Here is a 21865-nt window from a genome sequence, read left to right as displayed (position 1 = left end):
CAAAGAAAGCAAAAAAAAAAAAATCAATTAGTAAGTACATGCTGTCAACACGTAATCCTAATAATGCAGTTTTTGCTCTATGAGTAGAAGTCTTGATAGATTCAACTTCTTTTAAATTACAGTACAAAACGCACTTTAGGAATACCAAAGTATGTCAGGTAGACAACAATACCTTTTGCTGCTGACTATAAAGATGTAAGACCTACTGAAAAGAAAAAGCACTTAATTCAAAACAAGCTAAACATGGCTGAATGAAAGTCCTGAAATCATGATCTTCCACTATTCTGTTGGTTTGGGTTGTTTTGGTTTTTTTACACTGGATAAGACCTGTTCATTTCCCCAAGTAAAGAAAATTCATACAACCTAAATTTAGAAAAATAACAAAAGTCATCTCTGTAGAAAGGAGTTACTGAAATACCTACTTTTCAAGCACAGAATTTTGGGAGTGCTGTTTCAATTAAGGAAAAGTTGTTTACATATGAAATGTTAAGTTTACCTCACAGCCACAAAAGTCCTGAAGAAAATAAGCAAAGCACTGGATGACATTAATGTGTTTCTGGCAGTCTTTACTGGAATAGCAGATGAACACTTTTGGCCGGGGTCGAAGTCTTTCCACATGGAGACCTGCAGCATATGCTGAAGATTCTGAGCTCTCCTCATCTAGATGGGAATATATATTTTCTAAAGTGCAAGAGAAAAGAGATTTCACACTATAAAGCTTGATTTTGTTTTGAGGTTTTTTTTTACTTTTGTAGACTCTTTACTAATGCATACAATAATGTTTGGGTTTTTTCCTAAAGATTTTCCTCTCCTTTCCATCCTGAAAAAGAAAAGTTGTACACACTCTGTTTATCCAGCTTAAGATTTGCTGCATGTGGAACACACTTCCAAAGTTAAATGTGCAGTTATTTCTGCCCAACTCAGAAAATACAAGGAAGATTTATTTTATAGATAGAATCAAGTTGCTTCATCTTTATTCAATCTCAACAGTCTTCACATCTCTGTTCAAACACTATAATCCTGAAAGATTCATCATCTTCAAGAGTTTCCTGTCTAACAAAGTCTCTTGTTAAAAAAACCCAAACCACAACATAAGCCAGGTAAGAATATTAAACTCCAGGTCCACAGACCCTTTCAGGATTTCCTACAAGATTTCTCTAGTGTATATATACACACCCGTGTTTGGACATTAATTTGACAATAATTTGAATTAACATACGATTAATTTAAACCAAAGTAGCTATTAGTATTTATTTCCTTGCATAGATCCTTTTATGCTGGAACATAAAAGTCTGGCCTTATGCCAGACTAATTCAATCTAGTTTTACAGCTGATTAAGCTAATTTGGAATAAAGTATGAGTATTTCAAAATACAAATATCCATCTAGGGATTCAATTCAGAACAATTCATCAGGAATAACTATTCTGGAACAACTCTCTCCGTAGACAAATCCTCAGTGATTTGTCTGGGTTTTTTGCTGGAACTGTGCTAGCTCTGAGCAAAGGGGATAAGTACAGAAGACCAGAAGGTAAAAGGATTTAGCCCAGCTGGCATATAGCACTTGCAGTGTATCTCAGTGCCAAAATTCAGGTGGATAACACAGATATGTGAGGTTTGGAGAAGTAATCTCTTTTTCCATTATTCATGAAACCACATGATTCTTTAAATTCAATACAAAAAGCCAATGTATTTTTAACATTTAAATGTATTAAGTGTTGCTTGCCAGCTCCTGGATACAGAGGAGAAGTCAGCAAGGAGGAATGGAATCTAAAAACATCTGCAAGCAGGGCTTACAGTAAATTCAGGAAGATGGCTTAGAATGAAAGGTAAAGGCAACTTCCAGGAAAGTGAGCAAATCTGGAATAGCAGCTGTAGATAGTATTCCAGACAGCACTGTGAATTGTATTGGCATCACACGGCTTTACTTTCCTTCTGATTTAAAATAAATATGAATTAGGTATTTCTGAGTAAAATAAGGGAATGTTTTAAACATACCCATTTACAAATCTGTTTGTAATCAACATGGTCACATGGTACTTTCTCAAAGAAAAAGAAACATGAAATAAAAATATTTTCCAATATTGCTTTTGTTCTGTCCTTTCTACAGTGAAGTCTTGATCTGTGATACAATACTGTCTAGGCAACCAATTACCATCAAGCACTGATTAAGAATTTGCTACAAGTTTCAGCACACAAAAAAATGAGGGGAAGAAGGATAGAGAAATAGAAAAGCAAGCTTTTCAGATAAAGGCATTTCTGGAGTCAGCCTATCAATGAAGAGTGTTTTGGCTGCAATAGCACATCTTTAAGTGGCACTGCACTGAGTGAAGCCTCCTACCTTGCTGTTTCTTGCGGCACATCACAGTGAAAAGCGTGGCAAAGGCAGAGATGACAACCAAAGGGACTGTGATGGCAATGGCCCTGATGGGGCCAGCCCACGGGGAGTGCACTTGGAAAAACAAAGCACAATTAGCCACATGCAAATGAGCTGCATTACAATTATCTGAACAGATCTTCACACTGGGAATGCAAAACTGCTGCAGCAATCCATTATCAGGTAATTATCCAAGATACAGTTTATCAAATATGCTCAAATATCATGTTCTGCTCCATTTCAATCAGGTTTTATGGTGGCTGCCCCACTGCCACAGCATCAGAGTGACTCTCATAAGTAACAAGAGCTGCAACTCACACCAGCCCCAGGAGAACAGCCCTGTGGCAAATAGTTTGGATGAGATCCGCAGTGGTCATTTGGACCTGACATGTTTTGGTTCCAGGGTGCTGAACTTGCCCCTCAGAAAGAACTGCCTTCCTGCAGAGATCCCCCTTAGCAATGTGCACCAGGATTTAGTGCATTGTACCCACTGCCCCCATCTGTGGCTGTTTTGAGGCTGCAGCTGCCCTCTGAAATCCCTGTTTAGCTTCTCAAAACCAGGTCTGATGCATAGGCATGTGAAGCATTCACCTGACAGCTTCTCCAGACCGCTGGCTTTGGTACCAGGGCTGAAGGACACAGGTGATGGCTTCAGGCTTTCATTTTCTTTTTTTTCATTTTTACTTTCATTGCAGTATTTCCACACTCCTGCACTCTCTGTCGTATGCAATTCAGGTTATCATTCCTCATATCCACATATACAACAAAAGGCACTTTCCCACAAAGATTTCCAACGATGGATTGATCTAAACTCCACTAAGTATAAATGCACAGAGATGTACATGTGTATGCCCAAGTGTGCATCTCTACTCTTTTTTCATTAAGTCAAAAAAGCACAGCACAATTCTCTCAATAGTCTAGATTATGGCAAACAAACAAAGGTCAAATGGAGTTTTATTTCCAACATAATTAAAACTGAATCTAAATTAATACAGTAAATATAGTATAGTGTTTAAAAAACAGAATTCATACCTGGTTTTAGTGCATAGTGCATTGTTTTCCTTGTTGTATTAGTGTCATCAACCAGCTTGGAAAAGTAAAAGATTAATTTTATTTTCTGCAATATGAAAATAACTGTAACAGCTTTTATGACCAAATGTGAAGAAAGTTTCTATTCAAATAGTTAAAACTAAAGAGCAGCACAAACTAGTATAATAAAAATTGACGAAGAAAGAGAATTCCAATTAAAAAAATAAAAATCAAAGTCCAGAAATATGCAGGCCCACAACTTCAGTTTAAGGCACAAAGTGCTGTGCACTCGTGGAAGCAAAGCTATGCAAAGATCAAGAACATTCTGATGCCTTAAGATTCTAGCCTTTGTATTTTTATGTATTCATCCTGTAGCACATTAATATCTCTAAACTCCACATAAAGTGCTAGTTAACTGTCCTCACATTTTGGTTAGACACAACAATCCCTCTGGGCCCTTGATCCAAGGATACCCTACAGCCTCAGGCCCTGAAAAGTATAAACAAAAGTGGATTGGGGGGGAGCAAACTGGGGGAATTTGACTTCATTACCTGGAGCTGTAATTGCAGGATTAACCCCTGATATGTAAATGGACCAAACTTATATCTGAAAATCTCCTGACCATCATCCATTTTGGATGTAGCCCCCTAGGGTGGGTTCATCCACCCTTAATACACCAGAAGGCTCCTCATTAAATATCTCTGCTTTTTTTTTCCTCTAAGATTGTCTGGCCTCTGTTTCTAGCTAAGCCCAAAAAAGGCATCATTCTAGAAAACTTCCTTGCCCAAGTTACTTCAATAGGGATACTTGGAGTTCAATTCCACCAGTGTGATTTGAAATATTTTAATTTTACTCCATTTTCCCATCAACATATTCACTTAGGTGCTGTACAGAAGACTGTTTAGAAATGTTACCTCAATGATATAATCCCCTGGAGACACGTTCTGAAGAACACAACTTGTGGTGTCTGTGTTCTGCTCCTACATAAAGAAAGAATACTTTGCAAGCAATTCACATACTTTGAAAACCTAATAAAGAATTCACATTGATTTAGAAATAGGCAGAGCACTCTTGTATTAACACACCTCAGACCAGCAGAACTAAGTCTGCACATTCACTTATGCAATTGTTTGCCTGCAGAAATGACTTGTGTTATCCAGGTCCAATGGAGTCCCCAAGCCTGGCTTTGACTGATGAGTGCTACCACAGCACAGCTGTTATTTACACAAATAGCTCTCTTTACAATTTTAAAACTGACACTATTTTATATTAAGTTTTTAAAGTTTCTGTAAGACCTTTGAACACCTCATGTTAATAGGTTTTGTGCTTTTAAGAGCTGCAAAACTCAGCCACGTACCTGTCTGCAGGTCTTTTGCTTAAACAGTCCTTCATGCTTCAGTTTGTAGTGAAGAAAGTAGTACCTAAACCCAAAGTTGTGAGGTGCATGATCAAAGGACACTTGCATGTTAAAACCTTGCTGGGTAACATTCACATTCCTTGGCTTCCAGTCTGTCAGAGAAGATATTCATGAATTGCAAAATGACTCTCCAAGTACACAAACTTTTTCTAAGATTAATATATAGAAATATTGCATTTTACTTACAAGGTTTGCAGACAAGGTTTTCTGGCTGTAGCAACAACTCACATGCTACAAATACAGAGAAAAAATATTAATTATACAGTATCAAACTGCTATGCTATTTAGGCAGAAAAAGAACAAGGGCCAAAGTAGGGACTTCATAATTTTTAATACCTTCACTTCTTTCTCAGACTCTAATATGCCTGGACTAAATGCATTTTGCAAACTTAACTCCTTTGTTATGATTTCAAGTCACTTCTCATCTTTATATGAGAAACAGAGATCCATTAATTTGAATATCACATTTCTTAGTGAGACAAAAGGGATAACACCAGGCACAGCACTTCAGGAGAGGAAGTTAAAACTAGTCTTAAATATATTTACTCAGAATAAGTAAGTATGCTGAGCACTACTCCAATGGTACAGCAGTCTGTGTTAACAGGCAGACTTGAAAATACCTTAAGCAAATTTTATAGGGAAAAAAGCTCTTAGCAGGACAAATATCAACAGCTCACCTTAAAGGGCACTTGCAGTTTCTCACCATACTGTGTGAGCACTGAGGAGCTTATTCAGATTTCTTGTCTCCACCTCCAATGAGAATTGCTAAGTAATTGCAGAAATTCAACTTGATGTGCTGCTATCTAATTGTAGATGTACTCCTCTATATGTGTCTTTAGATAACTGTTCTTAAATTGTAATCTCAAAGGCAAAAAACAACCTGCCCTTCTTCACAATGTCCAGAGAGGAGCAAACCATCTTCAAGAGTTAACTGAGAACCACAGGAATGATCCTTCTCCAGGCAAACCTGAGATAATCTCAGGCCTACCTGAGACTTTCTTCTGGTTGCTGCCTAACACTTATGACCACACACCACAGATTTATCTATGGCATGCAAATTCTTTCTGCTTAACACCCAGATCTTCCTTCCACAACAGTGTAAGTAACTACTTAACCCAGACTCAACCAACACCATCACCCACTACAATCCTTTCCTGGGAAAACCAAAACATTGAGGGGAGAGAGGCCCACTGAAGAGATGACAGGCAATACTACACAAAATGCAGTACTACAGTACATGCAACACCATATCACATGCAATACTTACATCTAGTTCGGAAGAAAAATGGGTGATAATTACTTTCATTTTTAATGGAAGGAAAAGGAACAATCTTTACAAAGTAATCTGTTTCAAACTTCAAGTTTACAAAGGGCTGGGATTCCATTCCCTACAAAAAAGACAAGATTGGAACATAGTTTAAAATCAACAATCATAGCTGAAAGTATTTTTCAAAACAAGCCCACAATTTTGTAATCAAAGGCTGAAATTAATATATTAAGAAGCCTTTCTATACCCCTCTATTCCAAACTGACATGAGGAATCACAACCCTTAGCTGGATGTAGACTATTACAGATGTGCATTTGTACTCTAGTCACCAAAATGATAGTTTCCAACTTCAGGAAAGTTTCTATCAAAAGGGAAAAGATCTGTCTCTAAAACAACAAATGTCATTAATTTCACCAATAATACTTTTGGGAACCAACCAACTCTTTTACAAGGGCATGGAGCAATAGGACAAGAGGGAATGGCTTCAAACTGAAAGAGGGAAGGGTTAGATTAGATATTGGGAAGAAATTCCTCAGTGTGAAGCAAGTGAGGCCCTGGCACAGGTTGCCCAGAGAAGCTGTGAATGCCCCATCCCTCCAAGTGCTCCAGGCCAGGCTGGATGGGGCTTGGAGCAACCTGGGACAGTGGGAGGTGTCCCTGCCCATGGCAGGGGGCTGGAACTGGATGACCTTTAATGACTCAAACCATTTTAGCATGATAAACAGCTTCAAGACTACCCACAGTCAAACAACACTGAAACTTTTCTTGAAACAAAGCACTTACTGTTCGTTTAAAACTGGGGCTGAGCTGCTTTGGATCTTTTAAAACCATCTGCTGGCATTGTCTTCCCTCTGATTTCAACTCCTCAAGTATTACTCGAAATCCCTTCAGGTACTCAATCCCTACAAACAGCAGGGCATTTAAACAGGAGATTAATATTTCAAAATGCACAGTGTGGTATTTTATGTAATTTGAATATATTTCATTTGTCTTTAAGAATAAAACTTATCAGTAATACGAAATACTTGTATTTAATACCTGTTGCTGTATGTCAGTTCTGCATATTCCATCTTGCCTATCTAGAATTCAGTCTTTGGTAAGGGCTACAATTGCTGCATAGTTGTGTAAAGTTTGGAACAGAGGGGCCCATGTCTCATCAGGGGCTTCCAAATTACCACTGCAATGTAAATTATCAGTACCTTCTTCACCTTCAAAAATACTTCATCGTAACTTCACATTTCCATTTTAACAAGCAAATATAACATTTTGCTGGCAAATTATAGAAATAGTATTTTATAAATTATACCATAATCTCTGACACTACCAGATTAAAATGGTAACAATTGTTACAACTTCTTTAGCTCTACTACAGCAAGGGCTAACAGAAAACTTTACTTAAATGGAATGGAATTTATTCCAGTGCATGTATACTTCCAGTTATTCATAACTGCTGCCAGAACTACACCCATTTTGTTCAAGTTACTCTTACTACAACTTAGCACAGTGTCTTCACAATGTTCTCATCACAGAATTACTTCATGATATGACTAAACTGAGTCACAGTGATGTGAATATCCCAGGAAAATGCCAGTGTTACGCTGTGACAGTTGTGTGGCTCAGGTATCAAAGGCACTGCACTGCTCTTTATCTCTCCCTACTCGATCTAACTGCATCCCTTCAACAGCATTACACATATTGATCAATGACAAAAACACAGCTTTTGTAAGCTAAATGTTACATAAATCAAAATGGACTCATTTCAGTTTATGCTATGCTTGTCAACCCAAAAAATAAAATCCCAAATGTATCATTTTCCACCACCTCCTCTGGTTCACTAGTTTTCATGGGTTTGTGTGTTTTGATTAATGTTTTATAATTTTGTAGAAGATAAAGCATTGCCAAACGTGTTCTTAGCATTCAGGGAACAAAAGCAGTATTTGTCCTTACACAAAGATCCTGAAAGTGCCCAGTTCCCATGTTACCCAAGATGCCTGAACAGCAGTTCTGTCCTCAACCTGTCCAAAGGATTTATCTCTGGTGATCACAAGGAAGAACACCAGGCTTTGTTTCCCATGGATGTTTGATTCATCCAGTCTGCAGCTGAGCATTACCAAATGCCTTCAACTGCACAGTTCTGCAGAATTCAGTGGAATTTTCACATATTCTTTTAAAGCCCAGAAATAAGTTTCTCAGTGAAAAAGGATTTCTGCACATCCTCAGTTTGGGACACCACTGCTCTAGTGGGCAACAAGGTACTTCCAGTGGAGTAATTGCGGAATACTCTTAATCACCAGGCCTGGCAAGGAAACACATTGAAGTCTGTATAGCTGTGATTAGGTAATGTTTTCCACCTGTAAGACAATCTGCATCTTAAAGCACCCTTAAGTGTATCAGGAACTAAACTCAATCAATGCCACTGAAATGCACCAAAGCCTTAGGGCAGAAAATGAAACCAGGGACAGTTGCACAGTTCTGAAGAGTAGGAATTCACTAAACTGGGACATTAAAAAGCAATGTATGACTGCAGAGAACATCCTAGTTTTAAGAATGTTCTTGAAGCAAGCCAGAAAGATAGCAGGCTTTGCAAAGGTGTTAAGAATTCCTTTCTTTGTAGGCAGTATGCAATGATTCCAAGCATAATTTAATTATTTGACTTAATACCTATGAGCACAAAGTTATTACCAAACCCATGATCAATGAGTCCATTTCCTGCTATAACTTACCAATGGCATTTGCTGTCCAAAGGATCATCACAGCCACCTGTTCCTGGCATGCAAACTGACTGATAGTGATGTTCTGCACATCTCCAATCACATGTCTTCCCACTGAACTCAGGTAAGGAGTGCAGTCTAAAAATATGGACAAATAAACACTTTAAGAAAAACATTCTAGCTGACATAGATTCCCTAACATGTCTTCAAGACTGAACAAAGTAAAAGTACCAGTGAAGTATTTTCTATAAGGACTACACAGCAAATCTAGATGATTTTGTCTCAAGACCCAAAAGCCCACAAAAGTTCACAAATCATTGAGCACAACCCTTTCACTGGTTGCCAACCCACAGTTCACAGGACTGCCAAGGATATTACCAGTTCATATCACCAGTGTAACCTGTCCCCCCATCATGTGTACTGGGACTCCCAAAAGAGAACAACTTCTCCCTGTAGCTGTTCAAAACAATATGAAGACTGACATTAATTTTGTTCATGTACAGTGCTCCAAGCAAGAGAATGCTGGTCAATGATCAGGCCCATATGAGAACAATAAACCATGTGAAGCTTGAGAACTGCTCAAGAAGTGCTTTTAACCATGATACTGCTTGATCCTGACCACAAAGAACCTGCTGCTTAAACCCATCTCCTCTCTGCCTTCCATCCTGCAGCCACATCCCTACAGACCACTTAACTGCCGCTGGCTTCACTCAGGACTGCTTTTGTCTTGCTATCCTCACAAATTACAGTGTACCCTAAAATTACAGTGCCACAGCTTTAGCTTTAATCAAGAAAACAAAATATAAACAAAAGACTCCTGAGTTTGTTGTTGAATTTGTTTTTTTTAAAAGAAGAAAACAACCCCAGATTTTGTTACTTTTAAAGCTTTACAATATTTAGGCTCATATTTTGTGGCAGGAAGAGAAGTATTGCAGGCAGGGAATTCACCAGTATACATGAAGATGGGTGTGCATAAACAAACATTCTGTTTCTGAACTAGTGAAACTAACAAAATTCAGAAGAAATGGATCAGTAGATTGTATATTACTGACTGATGATTAATTAAAAAAAAAAAAGAGATAATTTATATGCTATATGTTCATGTGCAGAGAGCTTGTAGAAAAGAAACATGAAAAATCAAGTGCTATGATACGCCAGTACAGGAAATTTGAATTTAATTCAGAGGTGTGATCTTAAAGGCAAGGAAAGAAAAAATATTAGCTGTAAAGGAGACTTAGAAAATGGGTTTTTACTGTGAATGACCATGGCAAGGGGTCTTTTCTCTAACTTTCACAGACATTAGAACACTCTACAACACTGCCCTTTACCAAAGCTGGGTTTGGTGCTGACTGCACTGTTTGTAGAGCTCAGTTGCTATGAGTGAACTCAGTGACAGCATGAACTTCCTCTGAGGAGGATAGAGGATCTCTTTCAATGGAAAGTTTGAAGTAACTGGTTTTTGCTAGGTCTGGATCTAATTAATAGCAAGCCCAAGTTTTTGGATCCTGGTTACCAGAATTTTATGGTCAAATGACAATTTGCCAAAATGGAATATAGCACAAATGCCTGAAGTTTTACTGCAAGTTAACTGATTCACAGTTATAAAGAACAACAGTTTTAGGAAGAAAACAGCATGGAAAAAACACACTTTTTAGGAAACTACTTCTTTTCCTTGAATACAAGTGACATACTAAAAATACAGACATTTCTTTTTCACCTGAATAAATAATCTAACCAAGTAATTTAGCATCATAAAACACAGTTTCTTATTTTGCTCAGCAGCAAAATAAGACCCTTTAAACCACAGCCAGCAAGCCAAATTTTCTTTTGTGCTGGCTTATTAAAGGTAAATACATATTTCCATACCATGTGAGCTCTTTAGTCTTCATATCAGCAAACTCTTTTCCTAGTCCTGCAGAATTCAAATAACTCCTTTGTCCAGGATGCACACAGTGCCAGCAGAACTGAGAATTAATACTTCCCATTGGTTAAACACAGTTTCTAGTGCCAGAATTAATGGAAAAAACATGACACATACTGGGATTTAAACAGACTCATTGTGTTAACTAAATGTGGGGATCCCTGTTCTGACTGGTACCATTTCCTAGTTTGTGTTATGTAGATTAAAAAAAACCAAACATACTTCTTCTGCAGTGACCACCTACATCTTGTACAATCTGACACACTTAAATTTGCTCTTTTTAAGTATTAAGATCAAATTAAATTTAAAAAATTCACAGTGAAGGATTGCAAACTCAGGAATTAACATAAAAATAGAGGAGCAAAAGGATGATCAGAATGAAACAAATCACTATTGTTAGGTTTCCTGATGGATGCTCTCAATGATGAAACTTTATCTACATTCCGCATCTGAGGTAATTTCTTTGGGTAGGCAGGAAAAAAACACCTATGACTTGCACTGGCATTAAAACAAACACTGTTTTAATGTAAATTAAGACCTTGTCTTGACTGTACATTGAGTTTATACATGATGGCCACTAGCTGCCCACATAAGGATCAATTTTTAATGTAGTTAGCAGTCCTGCTTTGACAACTAGACAGCAAAGATGATAAAACATGTAAAGCAACCCCCAACAATAAGATACAGCCATTTAGCAGATGTTTGAAGAGGTCTGAAGTATTGCTGCTCAACCTGTTTATCACTGTTACCATGCCAGAGATTACTTTATTCTCAGTTCAGCTGCAAACCCCACCACAGCTGCTACAGCTCTAAACCACCTGTGTGCACTGCAAATGTACAGAGCAGTCTTGCATTGGCCTGGGCCTTGAAGACTGTAGCTAATGAAAGGTTCCCACTGATTCAACCAAATAAAAAGAAGCTATTCAATATTCATACTCAATATTAATCCTTGCAAAGACAATTTTTTTTTAATATATTACCTGTCTACAAATACAAACGAACACATTTTCTACCTCAAGACACACATTATGCCATTTTCACCCAAAATTACACATCAGAGAAAAGCTGCATAAAGCTCAAAATAATCCTTTCCTATGTCCTTGTGTGTACTGAACCTTTCACTGACTATATTTTTCACAGAATAAAATAATTTTCTATAATGTTCCAGTCAAATACCAGGCAAATTATGTAGGCCAACCTGAAACAGAAACTTCTACAGATTTTTAGGTAGTTTCATTATCAGTGAGACACAGGAGAACATCTACCAGACCCAGCAGACACAAATTTTCTAGATTTTAAAATTATGTCAATATTTTGGCATTATTTTCCGTATGCCATTCTTAGAGCCATTTTAAGAGACATGTTAGTATATATTGACAACTCTGATGGAGTCCTTGATTTCTGTGAATATAGTGCAGATTTTCAACTTACTGTCATATTTAAAGGTGATGTTGAGTAGTCCATTGTTCTTTGTGACTGATGACAGCCCCTGTAGAGGAAAAACAAAGACATGGAAAGTCTGAATTTAGTATTTGCATGAAGACATGAAATTGTGGCTGGCGTAGTATGATCTGTCCAGTAAATGGGAATCACAGAAGCTTATTTTTGGGAGAAAATGATGTGATATTCTCAACTTCCACCATCTAGGTGAATTGTGTATGTACAAAAAACAAACCTTTAATCAAGGTTTAATGACAAACCAGACTGGGTTCTGTGGGGGAAACAGGGTGGGGGAGGAGAGGAGAGAGGCCAAAGAGCTGTTTTCCACTCACAGCCATGAAAAAGAGCATCAGAAGATCCAAGAGAGTGACACTGCAGAAACCCATCATGCTACCTCAGACACTTTTCTTGTATCAAATACTGTCAAAGCAAGCTGAAGACCAGCCAGAGAACTGCTCTGCCAGGGAGAAACCCTTGATGAGTCTGCTGTCTCTTCTCTACCTAGAGAAAAGAACTTTGGCCCTCCAACATGAAATACCTTCCCCTTCAGAAAGCACTGAAATTGGTTTTGAAACACAAAATGCAGCATCACCCTCACAAGACACCAAGCTGAAAATTGGAATATTGATTCTTATGATACAATATCATTCCCTGAAAGGCAAAACACATAATATTTACCATTAGCTTTAAAAAAATACCACCCATTTACATAGAATTGTATCTGGGTTCACTGCTACAAAGCAAACAGCAAAAGTCATCAGTAGAAAAGGCCAGCAGCAGGAATTAGATGTTGTCAGGATCATGTCTGAGCACTCCCTGGGTGCCTCTCCACAGTCAGACCCAGGCATGTACAAAGAAAAACAAGGTAGGAGTTGTCAAGTTAAAAAAAACTTAAAACACTTCCTAAAGGATGAAAGCAATTCAAACTTTGATAGTACTGTTACAAGTTAAATTTGTAATCTCACTTTCTTCTTAGGTAGCTTTTAATTGTTTAAGTTTGATTTAGTTTGGCATTGAACCAGCTGTTATACAAAAAAGCTTCCTGAAACAGGAAGGAGTCTTTCTTTTCAGTTGTAACTTCTCTATTAATACCTGTTCTAGTCTGACTCACTTTCTGTTTCTCTAATCTTTATTAAATGTCATTTAACTTACAGCAAAACAAAGACATTATTTATTTGATTAAAAAAAATCACAAAAAAGTAACTACTGACTTTTTATAAAGGGAGATAAACCATCAAATCAATTGTTACTTGTCTTCTTTTTGTCCTAGAGCTGAAGTTTTGGGAGACATGAATTCTACTAAACTCCACAGAAAATTAGCACATATATTTTTATTCATTAGATAAGATTTTTATATGCTATATTAAAATAAAGAGGCAACACTTCTCCTTTAATTGAATTTCTACTGGGATTGTGGTGACATAACAAAATATGTAACAGTATAAACATAAAGAAATATACCACAAGCATTGATAATTTAGATGCAGACAGACATAACAGAAGCCAAATTCTGCTGAATTTATGCAGCACATAAGACTCACTAGTGGCAAAAATTTACCCTCAAGTGTAGAAAAGGTACAAAAGGCTGCAGCAATTAGTGAGAGAATTAGGGTCACCCCAAAGTATTGAATTAAATAATTGTTATTTTAGTTAGAAGTTAAAACATGTAAGCTACTCAGATAATTTCATCATGCTCAACTGCAGCATTCACCCCTCAAGGACTTACTGCTGTGAGTTTAAAAATATATTCTTCCAGGAAGCATTCCCTTGGTTTTGAATTAAAGTAATTGTGCTATTTAGGTGGCTTATAGCTAGGAGAACTTGTTTAGAGCATCTTACTTCAAAACTATAAATACTAATGTTATGGCCTCAGGGCTCTGAATTCTCAGCTAATTGCCCCTGCCATGGAAGGGGGGTTGCAGTTAGAGAATCTTGAAGGTTCCTTCCAACCCAAACCATTCTGTGATTCTATCATTAATTAACTAAGAACATTTGTTTAATTTCCATTTGTTTAATTTAATTTATTCTGAACTTTACTAGAAAACAAGTCTTTGTGTCCTGGAGCTTTTCCTACAAAATCACTGTGGTCTACATACCTCTATACATGTGGACTGAGAAGAAATACATAGGAAAGAAAACAGCCAAAACATCTTTTCTGAAGAATTCTAGACCACTGATCTTTGAACAGATAATCAAAGTTGAAATGAACACATATTAAATTACAAATAACCTTATTTGTCAAAAAGCTGGGGGAGCAGAGGAGGCATTAGCCACATGAAATCTCACATTACGAGAGCTCAAAGCACAGAACTCTACAGAAAACATGATAAGCTAAAATCCAGATCCTGTATCTATACTGGCCAAGCAAGCCAGGAAGAATTTCCATCACACACCTCAAATCACAGAGATCAATGTTGGATTTGTTCCTCAATCTGTATAAACAGCCTGAATAATTAAGATCCCCAGATATCCCAAGGCAGCAGAGAACGAAATGAGAGCAATACACATCATCTCCTGAAGAATGAATAGCTCATTTGGGTGTTCAAGGCATGTACAGGCATTTCTTTTTATTTAAACATCCACCTTTCAACATGAAAGAGCACAAGTATTAATAAAAGACAAAGACTATTGTATGAAGTCTTAACCTCTATTCTTGCTTGTTTATATTTTTCTAATACCCAACCCTCATTTATAGTAACAGCTCAGTAATGAAATGCACTTATGACAACTCTTTCACCCATATTACTAGGCCAGAGAGAAACAAAGTTAGGATTACATATTCAGAAATAAAGCTGAAATGAAATTTGTAACCACAGGAACTAATTGTGCCTCCAAGAGAAGTTAAATTTAACTCATGTCTGCCGCCAGAGGCATAAATTAAATACAGTTGAATGAAATGAAATGAAAACTCTGTTTGATTTTATTGAACTTTCCCCTCCTCTTTTTAACCTAGAACATATAGTGTTTCATATTTGAAAGAAACATCTATTTTTCATATCTGGCAATTCCTGCCAGAGATAGCATTGGTGATAGAAACGGATGGGTGATTTCAGAATAGTTCTATAACTAATCTTTATTACAAACAATATTGAAATATACTCCAACATTCTTCTGTTGAGCAAACACTCTTTCATTCAAAAAAGCCAATTCATGTGTGTGGCTAGGTACTGTCAGGCAGCCACTTGAACATAAATACAGGGAAACAGAGAGAGATGCTAGCACTAATTACAGCAATCTGGTGGAGAAGGTAGGAAATCACTACCCCTCAAGCACAGCCTTGTGCAGCAGACCAAAACAGTAATCATGATTCATCTTTCACATGTTGTTCATCAACACACACATGGTCCTAATTTCACACTCCCATGAGGCAAACTGAAGGGACAATTGTTTTTGAACTTTAGCATCAAGATGAATAATCAATGTTTATCATGCTCACTGCTCAGTAAAACAAGGGCTTTATATTTGACATCTGCTCTTCTTCTTTCAAAGCTTTATTGATGCTTTCAACCAAGAAAAAATATTTTCTATTTCTAGAGTCATCAGTAAAATGATGAATTATCTGTATTATTTAGATGCCTGCATTTTGAATTGCTTTCAACAGAATATAACAAAATACATAATCCATGTTGTTGTTTGGTATGTAAATTCTGTGTACTCCACTGACTGCAGAATGAATTCTAAGCCCTGGGTGGGTAGGTTTGTACTGTTATTACTTATAAACTTGGTGTGACTGACAACTGCAACCAGGAATTTTGTTCAGATTTACCTCTTTATATATACATTTTTTATACATATATATTCCTGCACTGCATGCACAAAATATGGGAATAGCATTTTAAAACACCTCTCAGTGACACTGTAGAAATAAGTTTTAACTTAAGTGAATTAAAGTGAATTAATGCAACAGACTTCTTGGTGCCTATTTCATATTTTAAAGAGGAACCTAGACTCTTCTAAATAGGTTGGGTTTAACTTATTTTACTAAGTTGGCATCTTTTGTGTTTGTTCTTCTGTAAGCAGCATCATTTACAAGAAGCTCACAGATTTTGGTTGGTTCTCTGCTGGTGGCTGTTTAGTGTTTCACTGCTTCATCCAGAGCCACTGCACACAAGTTCAGCTGCAGAGGAGCTGAGTGTGTCTCCAGAGCACCTCAAATTCCACCTGAGACACCAAAGGCAAAGCACTGCTTTCACTTCACTGTAAATAATACAGTGGCTGGGAGAGAAAACCATCACTTGTGAGCATGATGGAACATCTTAGAATAACAGAAGCATTTCGGCTCGAAAATACTTTTAGATCCCTGAGTCCAACCACCAATGATGGTTTTACGGTTGACTTCCTACATTTTGTAATTACATTTTGTCTGAATAATCCTTCTGCCATTTTGACTAGATATGGTTTTCTCAATGTCCTCCTATCAAGAAAAAATATTGAATTGAACAGCTGCTGGCTTAAAGCCCACCAGGGGAGGAGTGGTCCTGAAAGGTATTCATGATACTCATTTCATGGGGTCTTTGGGGATTTTTGAGGTGCAACATGCTGGCTGAAGAGCATGAGCCACAGCTTATCCCATCAGAACAAAAGAAAACAGAAAACCCACCAAACCAAACCAGTAAAAACACCTTTCCATTATGCCCCATTCCTGCCTGGCTTGGTTTCTATTTCCAAAAGGCAATGGAAGGTTGTCTTACACTGCTCTGTCTGACAGAGCAGTGAGAAACCATTGCAAAGAGAAATACTACAAGAAGTATTTACAGCACAGCTCTTCAGATGCAGCACGGCCCCGTGCAGCTGTTCACTGAAATGATGTGAACTGGTTTCTTGAAGGAACAGGCAGCTATCAGGGGCACAACAACAGAGGAAGCAAGTTTAATCTACACTGCTCACCACCTACCGTGAAAATCTTAAATCTCTGAGTCACACTCAGGAATTTAATGCAGCAAAGCATGGCACAGAATGGGCAGTATCAGCTCTGATTTCTCTCATGCAATTTGAAAGTTTGCCTAAGAAGTTTTCTATTGTTTGCACTGACACAGTTTATTTTTTCCAACATTCTTGTGAAAATTATGTTTGGTAAATTAAAAGCGTTCTCAAAACAACCAAAAGGCCTCCAGAAGTTAACAGAATAAATATTTTCAAACACAGCCCATTTCCCACAAACAATACTGAAATGTGCTGGTCTCAAGATATCTGGAGAAAAGCCAAAAGTCTGTAGAAAAAGCAATGTTCTCTTAACTGTGGGACCTGACCCCTGGCAATAGAATTCCAAGAAAAGACGAGGTGTTTGGGGAGGGGAAGGGGGAGAAAAAGCAATGCCAAGACAGGTGCAGGAGATGTGATTATAAGTGGGAACAAAAGGGGCTACAAATGGTAAAGCTGCTTTTAGAGGGACCCAAGACAAATTAGTTTGAGAAACACTGACTTGTGCTCTAAACAACAAACAGAATAACACATATCTGAAATAATGGTGAAGAAATGAATGAAACCTGTAGTGGATGTTTACTGCTTAACACACTGCACAGCACACTGTCAAATCAAGCTGACTATTCCACTCAGAGTGTGTCCTTCTTCTTCTGTGGGAAGGTATCCACAACCTCAGTCAATCCATAGGGTTCCTCACACTTACTGGAATGATTGCATGAGCACTGAGTTTTAGCTTATGCCCAAGCACTTCTAAACTAACCTGGTCATGAAACAATTAAACAGTCTCTTTTCATTTTAATGGCTGTGCACTTACTGTGCACACAGAAACATAGGCTGAGGCACAGTCTTTGTCTCATAAAGATGCTGAAAGAGAGAAGACAAACAAGAAAATGTTTCAAGAAGTGACTGAAGCATGACAGATCAATGGATATATGTTATATTAACATATATATCATGTATATGGGTATGTTCATTCATTCCTTTTGCTTACCACATTAAGAAAATATGTAGCTTTCAGAGAACAGAACATCAGGGAAAAAAGAAAGCAAAGAAAAATACTTCAGAGTTACAAATTGTATCTTTCAAGATTTTATGCACATAAAGGTTTGCTGCTTCTCCTAAATGAGTAAGTACTTCCAAGTGAGACAGATCCAAAAAGAAAGTCTTTGCCTTTAAAGCTGAGCAAATGTAGTGGCACCTGGAAAACAACTAAAGGAGCCTATTTCCAAAATCATAAACAGTTCCCTAACAATTTTTTGCTGCCAAATTCCTACCTTTCAATCTGGAAACTCCAGAGCACAAGCTCTCAGTTTGATTTCAGTTTCATCCAAAGGAACAGAAAATCTGTAAAAGTAACTAGCACTGACTTCATAGGTTCAGTTTTAAGCTTCAGCCAGAACACAATCCACAATTATGACTAATTCAGGGTGAGTTTTTCACTCTTCATTTCTCAATATAATGCCAAAGTGCACATACACACACACAGAAAAAAAAAAAAAATCACTTGGGAAACCGTCATCAAATGTGGATTTGTGGATTTATTCATAACTGCTTGACCTACAGAAAATTCTCATCTGAAATTTACTGCAATGTTGGACACTTTTATTGCAAACAACCTCAGAGCAAGCAGACTACAAATATCTATTTGCAGTAGAGGGTGAGTTTATCCAATTTGGAACTTCTGAAAATGGTAAAAACAGCTGCTTTCAAGGAAATCCTTAAAGCAGAAGATCACATAAAGGTTGGAATGTGAAAAATTTGACACAGCACATCTATTTTGTTTTGATATTGTATTCAGACAATGTTTCCTCACAGATATTTCTCCTGTACTATTTGAAAGTCACTGAAATTCTTTGTGAGTTTGCCATCAGAAAATATGAAATGCATGTCCTTAGAAAGTTCACTTTAGTTCTTATGTAAGCATGAATGAAACACACAGGCACAAGTACAGAAAATATTACATATTCACAAGAGACCATGACTGCAAAGAATATTAATGTACATTGGTTTTGTAGGACCAACATATAAATAGACCAAAGCCTTGGCTCAGGAGAATGTGGTGCCTAGGTAATTTAGCAATAACTGCACTGATTAAAGTGCCACAGAACTCACAAAACTTTTTAAGTAGATAGGATTTGGGATTCTTCCATCTTAATCCCTCCCTTTGAAATAACACAATTATTTTGGACATAAAAACCTATTCTTAGGGATTTAGAAACACACAATTGTTTAGAAATACACACTCATCCATGAGATTTTAAAACTGAATTCATAAGCAGTATGGTTCCAGTCCAGGAATAACCTTACTTGCCAAAACCCCATGCTCTAGCTTTAAAGAATCATTTGCCACTCACCAATAGTGCTCTTAGTACTTCACATGAAACTTGTTTTTACAGGAGATGAAGCAAAAAACCAACTTTCCTTAAAGTAACACAAGGATCTCCTCCCAAATTTCCCATCCTTGTGAGCTACAGAACTCAAAAAGCCTTGGGCAATGAGAAGCCAGGACCTGAAATGTGGCACTACTCAGTGGCTATGAACAGGAGCCTTTGGCACTAAGTTCACTATCTGGGGGACACAAGAAGTGCTACATTTATTCCATACACAGCCATGCTTTACATTTTGCTCATCAGAAGTCAGAAGCAGGTTGCTGCAGTCTCAGAACACACCAGCATGATGACTGCTCCAGACTTTTGTACTGTGGATGAGTAGAAAAAAAAAAAAAAGCCAGAAAAATGGAGGGGCCATCACGTCAAATACAATGAACAAAAACACTTTTGGGTTAGAAGTAAATGTTCTTGTACACCAGCTGTGCTAATAAAACCAATTACCTTTCCCTACAAATCCTAGGAAGGAATCAAGTACTGCTCCCTTTTTCTTCTCTGCCCTCAGGTAATGGACTCAAGCCTCAGCTGTGCTGCCTTTCCCTCAGCTGTGTTATGGAGACAGGCTTGGGTTCTTTTGCTGCTCCACTTTTTTACTCCCACCTCCCAAAATCTCTGCCAAGAGAGATTCTTACTGCTGAACGATGCACTTTTAGGAAATAATTCCTTCTCAAAGCCTCTGTCTAGTCCAGGTCCACAGAGAAGATGAAAACTGCTCCAAGCTTAAGCAGTAATACACTGAACAGAGAGGATTAGAAGGTCCAGTGCTTGCTGTGTACTGATGTACATGGCTGAACTTCAGAGACAGAGGCAGATACTTTTGGTGGCTGCAGATTTAAAGCTTTGGCTGCCAGGGAATTTTTACACCCCTGGTTCCCCTCTACAGAGTACAGCCATCATATCTGCAGCCAAAAAGACTCCATTTGGAAGTGTCAGAAACAGACACAAAGCTGCACAAACACTTCTTGCTCACCTGAAGGATACTTGGAAGAAATAGTAGTAAAATATTCCAATATTCCAGCTACACCAGCCTGTCTCTCCAGGCAAACTGGAGCTCCCCCACTTACAGACAAGCAGGAAAAGCTCCACCAAATAATCAACACCAGGAATTTGAACACAACAGAATAAAACCATCCAAAACACAGTTTTCTGAGGAAACATTTGTGAGAATGTTTCTGAGAATTGCCAACCTTGAATAAAGTTCACCTTGTGATTCAACCACTCCTTCCCACTGAATAGTTTCTGCATCAGGATTCTTGAGGCTTTTCACAATGAAAAAAAGGACGAAGAGAAGACAGAATACATTCAAATTTTCCTGTGTGCTCGTCTATCTTCAGTTCTTGAATTAAAAAAGCATTAAGCATTGCTAAATTCTACTGTTGGAAAAAAAAATCAGGGCAATATGTGTGTTTTAAATATATCTGTACTGGCAAACTCTTTAGGCATTCTGTGCTATCAAGTCCCATGCAGTGTTTAACTACTATAAAAGGGAATTTAGACACAATATTTGAAAGAGAGCTTTAAGGTTTGAAATGGCACTGAAACTCCAGTCTGACTGCATTCAGTTTCCACTGCTGAAAATCACACCCTACGGATAACCCACTTCATAATACACTTGATCAAGCTAAACACTTCAGGAGATCCATTTTTTCCTGAGTATTTCATGTTAAGTGCTTTTGGAAGTTGGCCAAAGCAAAGGTTACACATCCTATCTGTACATGGCCAGTTCATAACTGCCCTTTTCATGCTAATTAATACAGTACTTGACATGAAATGTGATATCTGCTAAAGCACTGACACAACCTGTACCACAACCTGCTTGGGCTTTAAATTACTTCACTGGTGCCATTTGCTTAACTACTATTTACCTCTTGCAAGATTTCCATTCTAAATCTTTTTCTAGAACCTTGGAACAATTTTTGTTCTTTTATTATTGATTTAAATTGCATTATCTGACTAAACAACAAACAAACAAAAAAACCCACAAACCCATGGCAAAGAAAATCTGTATGTTGAGAACATTTAATTTTTTAGTCAAATCAAATTTTTTGAAATTAAAAATTTCAATATTCACTAATAAATAATAATAGGAAATCGTACTGTAGGAAAAATTACACGAACATTAAAATCAAAAGTCTGAGGTACAGGCTTGGCATATGGATCTGTTCTGTCATGGCCTACTCTGACAAGATGCAGGAAAGGTACAAAGTCAATTTAGCCTCAGGGAAAATACCCCTGCTGTGCTGCACTAAATACCTCCGGCTTCCACACAAGCAGCACCAATAAGATCCAGACCATTCCACACCGTCCTTAAAAGCCAGAGGAACCTGCAAGGAGGGTATCCTAAACTGTCATTTCACCCATCTCATTAAAACTATAAAAACATAGAAATTTTTT

General features: G+C 37.6%; 2 protein-coding genes across 2 annotated transcripts in view; both read right to left on the bottom strand.

The window, feature by feature from the left end:
- IL17RD (interleukin 17 receptor D) overlaps positions 1 to 21865 on the bottom strand; it is a 43811-nt gene that overhangs the window by 8901 nt on the left and 13045 nt on the right. The window contains exons 2-11 of the mRNA XM_041425704.1: positions 12153 to 12210; positions 8813 to 8938; positions 6873 to 6991; positions 6089 to 6209; positions 5008 to 5052; positions 4762 to 4913; positions 4319 to 4384; positions 3408 to 3462; positions 2340 to 2450; positions 497 to 681 (exon numbers count right to left, since the gene is read on the bottom strand). Of these exons, the coding sequence (XP_041281638.1) occupies positions 497 to 681; positions 2340 to 2450; positions 3408 to 3462; positions 4319 to 4384; positions 4762 to 4913; positions 5008 to 5052; positions 6089 to 6209; positions 6873 to 6991; positions 8813 to 8938; positions 12153 to 12210 (1038 nt within the window). The remainder of the gene's footprint in view (positions 1 to 496; positions 682 to 2339; positions 2451 to 3407; positions 3463 to 4318; positions 4385 to 4761; positions 4914 to 5007; positions 5053 to 6088; positions 6210 to 6872; positions 6992 to 8812; positions 8939 to 12152; positions 12211 to 21865) is intronic.
- Positions 8877 to 21865, bottom strand: part of HESX1 (HESX homeobox 1) — a 41548-nt gene continuing 28559 nt past the window's right edge. Inside the window, exons 7-8 of the mRNA XM_041425703.1 lie at positions 12153 to 12210; positions 8877 to 8938 (exon numbers count right to left, since the gene is read on the bottom strand). The gene's annotated coding sequence lies outside the window, so the exon portion shown is untranslated. The remainder of the gene's footprint in view (positions 8939 to 12152; positions 12211 to 21865) is intronic.

The sequence above is a fragment of the Onychostruthus taczanowskii genome, unplaced genomic scaffold (assembly GCF_017590055.1).
Source record: "Onychostruthus taczanowskii isolate IOZ18803 unplaced genomic scaffold, ASM1759005v1 scaffold9, whole genome shotgun sequence".
Classification (NCBI taxonomy): Eukaryota; Metazoa; Chordata; class Aves; order Passeriformes; family Passeridae; genus Onychostruthus; species Onychostruthus taczanowskii.
The sequence above is the reverse complement of the archived record's forward strand: the minus strand, read 5'-3'. Positions and strand labels throughout refer to the sequence as shown.